The 6,429-nt window shown below is 50.0% G+C and overlaps 1 protein-coding gene across 1 annotated transcript in view; it reads left to right on the top strand.

Annotated features, from left to right (window-relative positions):
- Positions 1–296, top strand: part of LOC104911854 (nuclear receptor subfamily 4 group A member 2-like) — a 1,098-nt gene extending 802 nt beyond the window's left edge. The window contains exon 2 of the mRNA XM_010714080.3: positions 132–296. Coding sequence (XP_010712382.2) covers positions 132–296 — 165 coding nt within the window. The remainder of the gene's footprint in view (positions 1–131) is intronic.
- The last annotated feature ends 6,133 nt before the right edge of the window (positions 297–6,429 follow it).

Below are 6,429 nucleotides of genomic sequence, written 5' to 3'. Positions count from 1 at the left end.
CACTCCTGCTGCTGGTGCCCCGTGGAGGCTCCCGACGGGTGCTGCCCTCGGGGATCCGGGCTCTTGGCCAAAACGTTCCGCTGTGGGCTGGGCGGTGCATTCCGACCGGCTCCCCCTCGTGCTGCCTGCAGTGGTACCGCGTGTTAGTGCGGGCATCTCTGTCAGCGTATCTTGTCTCAGACTTCCCATACGAGGTGTTCCCTCAGCCTTACCGCAAAGTTGTTCTGCCACATGTTAGTATGAAGCTTCCTATGTCCAAGTTTCAGGACATCACTCCTTGTCCTATCGCTACATAGCACCAAGAAGAGCCGGGCCTCATCCTTTTGCCTCCCACCTCCCTTTAGATATTCATTAACATTAACCAGATCCCATCTCAGCCTCCTTTGCCCCAGGCTGAACAGCCCCAGGTCTCTCAGCCTTTCCTCATAGGGAAGATGCTCCAGGTCTTCTATCCTCTTTGTGGCTGGACTCCTTCCAGGAGATCCTTGTTTTTTTCCCCACATTACACAAAGAAGATCTGATGTGCAGTTGGTGTTAAAGCAAAGCAATGTCTCTACCGTAGCTAGACCTAATACCCTCCGGAGCACCACCCACCAAATGCAACATCAATCGAATTATTCAGGAAAGGCTCGACGTGTGCATCCTACAGGAGGAAATAAGACGCCTTGCGCTGAGCTACAAAGTAAAACAGAAGGAGTCCTTTATGGACGTGAATCTCCTCAAGCCTACCAACACTGCCAGCAGTGCCACAGGCCAGCAGTGCCCCCGCACACAGCCCTGCCTGCCGACAGCTGCCTGCAGCCCCTGCTTCCAGGAAACACTTGGTCATCCCGTGCGGTTTCTAATTCTGCTGGGTGCCCTGGCACAGGCCCAGCATTCAGCTCTCTCAAGGGCCCTCTCATAGCACTACATTCACCTCTTTGTGTTTGGGTTTCTTTGCTGACATCAGGGAAAAACAATGTTGCCGTTCTCAGCCATCCCTCCGCTTGTTCCTCAGTGGCATTAACTCGTTCCTGGAGCCCAGTGGCAGTGCCGTGTGTGGCAGGACCTGCCTCCTCCCGGAGGATGCCATTTCACTGCATCTGTTGACAATTCTGCATTTTCCATCAGTTCTTGTTAGACACACACTGACATTCACTCTGTATTTCCCGCGGCCATTTTTCCCCTGATGGAGCTGGTGGGCCCCTCTCATTCAGCCCCAAAAGAGCTCAGTTCCAAAGTTACCCGAAGCGCAGGCTGCTCGAGTGACTCCAACACAGCAGTGGGAGAGGGGCTGTTCTTTCTGGTACAGTTCCCAATGACTGCGCTTGCTCCCGGGATCAAATGTTTGCACTCAGAAGTCCTTTTTAAAATAGACACGTCGGTTCAGTGAAAGACAGGGCTAAAATGCAGCAGCATAAGACAAGCATACAAACAGTGCTCATCTCATCGGTGCTGTTTGCCATCCCCATCCATTACCCCATACAGCTGCATACTGGCCAGGCCCAAACAAGCTCTGAGGACGTGTCCTCCTCCTGTATGACTGGGAACCAAAGCACTGTGTGCACTGTCTCCTGTGCACTGCCTCCTAGAAGCCTTGAGCTATTGCTAGATCCTGTGCTAATGGCACCAGGCATTGATAAATATGCAGCTAACGTTATTTTTCTTCTACCATATGATCACACTGTCCACTCGTTTTCAAGCACTCGGGTGATTATTCACGGATCTCTTGCATTATTGATGCCTTATTTAGCATTCCTGTCCTCCTGCAGAAAACACTCCGTCAGAGATCAGAAAGATGTAACCAAAGTGACAAATTTCAGGGCTCGGGAACACTGCCTGCTTACTTATGGCACTCACCAAACCATCTTTCAATAATAAATGTGTTGGGAAAAATAAATGAGGACAGATTTGTGATTTGCTGTTAAACAGCTACAAAATTTTCCAACTTTTGCACTTAGCAGATAGTTCCTACCTGATCAGAGAAGGCAGTGCTCAGAGCTGCACTCAGGCAGTTCTGCACGGTATGTTAGGCTGGTTTTGAATGAAGTTGCACTCATAGTTCCTCCAAATACAAATCACTCTTTCTCCTTTATTTTTATAGCATTTCTTTTTGTTAAGTCCCTTATTTGTTGCGGTGGACTGCCTGAAACAGAGGAATTCCATTCCAGGAGCTCTGTTCTTGTCTCCAGGCATTCAGTATGTGCCACAGAATCTCTGTGCTCACCTGGCTTTGGTTATTCCCACTGAATAGTAGGAACTGTGAAAGTTAGAGTGAAAAAAAGGAGATTAAAAGGCAGAGAATAGGATTAAAGCTGCGAGCTGGGAGATTCATTGAGGTTGTAGACAGAGAAGTGAGAGCCCCGCAGAAATTATCTGGCTGACAGATTAATTACCCAATGTTACAGTGGTTTTCTCATCCAAATTCAGCCCTTCAGTGAGAGGAACCTCAGCTGTTCTCCAGTGTAGTCAGAGGGGGACGTGAGCAGTCCAGCATCTGATGCCAACAGGAACTGGTTATAAAACTCAGACAGGTGGGCTGCACCGACCACACAGCTTTGCACAGATTATCAAGCCGATGCATCCGGACAGCGAAAGGCAGCTCCAGCTCACAGTGCTGCCCATGAGGCCGGGACAGAGGCTGCTCTGACAGCCAGCGTGGCACGGCCCTTCATGTCCTGTGCAGGGAATGCCCAACTACAACACCCTGGAAATACCACAGCCCTGCAAAAGTGCACCGCTGTTGTTATGGCTGAGCACTGACCTCTTCTATGAGCCTTCTCACTCCACGGCCGCAGCTCTCACTCTGTCCCAGCATGCAGAAGTAGAACATGGGAGAAAAGAAGTATTTATTTCTGTTTGTTTAATAAGTGTCACGTTTTTAAGGAGGAGATAGTCTGAATTTCTTCATGGAACTGGAGTTGCTTGTTGTTCCCGGAGGAGGTTTGGAAATAGAGATATGTGTCTCCATTGAATCCCATCACCTCCTGCTGGTAAGTAGCATACAACCTGCTCGTACAGCCAATCTGAGCCATGATATCATTACAAGCATTAGCCAAGGTCTTTTCTGGTGATCTGGCATTGCACAGCAAGAAGGCAAAGCTCCTGTTCATCATCTGAGGTCAAACATCGCTCCGAGTTCAGACGGCTGCAGAGCACTGCAGCTTCCTGAGCTCCATGGTCTCGACGTGGGAATCTCTTGCTTTGCTCTTCCTCCTGTTCTTCAGCTTATGCCTGGAATCCAGGACAGAATTACTGCTATTATTATGGTTTTCAGAAAAAAAAAGTGGAGGAGGTAAATATCTTGGGAGGAAATCATTTTTAAAATTGAGGTGTGGAGGTCTTTAAGCTCATAAAATCGTGCAGGCAAACTGACCTGGAGACGTAGCCTCGTATTAACAACGCTCCTTTTGCACTTCATAATGATTGTTCATCACTGCTGATTGCAGCAGCCAACGATTGCTTCGGCGTGTGATGCTGACTTTGAATATCACTAAAAGCTTTGATTCCCGCATGGACAGACAATGATGTTCAGCTGACGGTGGGTCTCTGTCCCACACCTCTGTCTGCTCTCCCACTCCCACTGCCAGGCAGCCAGAGTGCAGCACAGGCCCTAAAACTACCTGCAGAAAAGCAACATCCACTGGCAGGCAAGGAGTTGTTGATTGAACTGAGCAAAGCAGAAGTCTCGTTGGCAGCGGATGTGAGGAGCAGGGATAGGTGGGAGCTGCTGGGACGGAGCTGATTGCTGCTGCCAAGTGAGCACACTGCCATCGGGGATGGGGTGCATGGGGCTGCTGTTAACCCCATGGCAGAGCAGAGTGTGTCAAAGCAGTTCCCTGAAGTTCCGTTCCTCGTCCTGGTATGATGCTAAAATTACACAGAAACAGAAAGTTGTAACGAAAAAGAATGTTAATTGAGACCTTGAAGTCAGAGGAGTATTTTTCATTAAATAAATTAGTAATAATAGCAATATCTGAAAGCAGCACGTCACCTTATAGCTCTGAAATTCAGGCACCCGCTACAAAAAGGGCTTAGGAAGGACTGAGTGCACAGACCAGCTCTGCTCAGATCCAAGCGCCTGCACTGCACATGTGCATCCCAGCACACAGCCCAGGTTGGCTGCTGTGCCCCCCTGCAGCAAAGGGAAGGAGCTGCTACAGGGACACCCAGCCCTGCACCAGGACACCCAAAAAGCAGCCACGCCTCGTGCACACCGCAACGGGCCCCTCCACGAGGAGGGAGACCTGCAGGACACACAGCCCGGGCTGCAGGTGGTGGTCATCAGGTGTGGGCTTTGCTGCTCTTTGAGAACGGCTAATTGTGTTTTACTCGGTAATCAGAGGCTCTTACGGCAATTTTCCCCCTTCATCTTACCTTCCCAGACTCACCTGATTTAGATGCCACTCGTAATTAAGCACGCTATTAATAACAGCACTTGACTCAGGCCTCGAGCTGAAGGTATTTTCCAATTTTCCTCTGATTCCTTCATCAAAGTGACTCCCAGGAGCTGACGGGTGCACAGATAACAGAGCAGGGCAGACCTGTTATGCCAAACACTGACGAGGCCTCAACAAAAACGCTCTCCATCCCACCCACAGTCACTCCCTGTGCCTTTTCCCTTTGCACCATTCTGCACCCTGCATCCCTACCCTCCAAAATCCATGTTTTTGGCTGTGCTGCTTGCAGAGCTCTGTGGCATTCCCCATCCCCGGAATGATGCTGTATGAGGGGGGCAGCTGCTTCGTTCCGTGGGTGTTTTTTAGATACCAGCATATCCAGCCTTCACCATCGATACATTAATAGGATCCCGATCCATGGACTTGCTCACTGGGAAGTATGGATAATTTAATAGAGATTTGACTAATAGAAGAATCAATTTGTTTTTTTCAATGCTATCTTGGACTGGAATGCTGTGCTCTGCAAACTAACATATTTCTTCCTGCTTATCCCATCGATACGGGCTGATTTTGCTGGCTGTTGTATGGACCAAATGAGTAAATATGCAATCTAGATTTTTTACAATGCTTTTTATAATTAAAGCTCTGCCATCCAAAAAAAACAACTTCTTTTTATCTGTTAGTAACATTCACAGCATCCCATTTTCACTTCAGTTTTGATCTACGGTTTTCATATTGAAGAAGCAGACCCCATTCAGTTAGACCTGCAGAAAGACAAACCCCAACAGCCTTCCCCTGTCCCACATGCAGGCCACCAGTGTGGGCAGCATCCATCACTGAGGAGGGCTGGGGCTGCTCTCAGTGCTGGGGCAGAGCGGAATGAGTGCAAACCAGCTCCCTATGGCAGCTGTTAAAAGCGATAAAGGAGCTCCAATTGCAGCTTAAACTTCCTTTTTTCCAAAGCATTGGAAATAATTAACTTCTTCAAATATAGCTCCTTCATACCCATGCTAGAATCAGGCGGTCTAAAAAGCAAAACGATATTTTAATAGCTGCGTTCATAATTACAAACACCATTCCCCACCCCAGCACTGTTTTCAATTAGCTGTGCGGATCTGTGTGGATGGCTCTGCTCTCCCTGCCCTGTGCCTCCAATGGATGCTGCAGGCTCTCAGTGCTGCACAGCTCCTCAGTGCCTGTGCCACCATCCATGGCGACTCTGTGGTTCCGTGCAGGTCCCAGGGACCTCATGGGAAGTACCCCCAAACTGTGGGAAGGGGCTCGCTTAAGGACAGAAGTTAATTACATCAGATTTCGGTGGGTGTTGGCAGTTAATACTCATAACGCAGGGGAAAAAAAAAAAACAACAAAAAAACAATGTGTAATTGTGCAATTTTAGAGCGCTTGTGACATAAACACATCCCCCAAGTGCTGTTATTCTTGGTTTCCCAGGGCTGCAGAACAGCGGGTGGCTGTCAGCGGGCACCGCAGTCCCACATCCCGTGTGCCAAGCAGGGCCTGAGGGATGGGAACACGGGGCAGCAGGCAGCTGGGCCGGGACACGAGGTGTGGGGCGCTCACTGGCTGCTGGCTCTGTCCCCAGGCCGCCTTGGAACCCAGCTTGGTGGTGCCCAAATGCACCGAGCGGCTCAGTCAGGGTCTGCACGCAGCTCCATGGCCCGCACATGTCAAGGTGGGGAGAGAAGAGCCATTGCACTGCTATGTGCTACTGGAAGCAAAGCAACTTGTAGAGCTGAGCGCTGCAGCTGTCACTTCGGTGTCTCCTGCTGCATAGCTGGGCAGGCATTCAGTGCCAATAGCGTTGTGGAGCCGGGATGCAGCACCAGGGAGCTCTGTGAGTCCCTGCAGTGCAGTCACCACTTCGGGCATTTCCAAACCTTTCAGGAAGTCACCGCCACGATAAAAACCCAAACTACGTATGTGCTGTAGCAGGGGACGTGGGCGGCTGTTCCAGCACACAGATGCGCGCTTTATGTAAGAAAACTCCCCGGGCCCCTCAGCCCGCCGACTTTCCGGAGGACGCGAACCG

This window comes from Meleagris gallopavo, chromosome 7 (genome assembly GCF_000146605.3).
Source record: "Meleagris gallopavo isolate NT-WF06-2002-E0010 breed Aviagen turkey brand Nicholas breeding stock chromosome 7, Turkey_5.1, whole genome shotgun sequence".
Lineage (NCBI taxonomy): Eukaryota > Metazoa > Chordata > Aves > Galliformes > Phasianidae > Meleagris > Meleagris gallopavo.
This window is presented reverse-complemented; position numbering and strand designations above follow the sequence as displayed.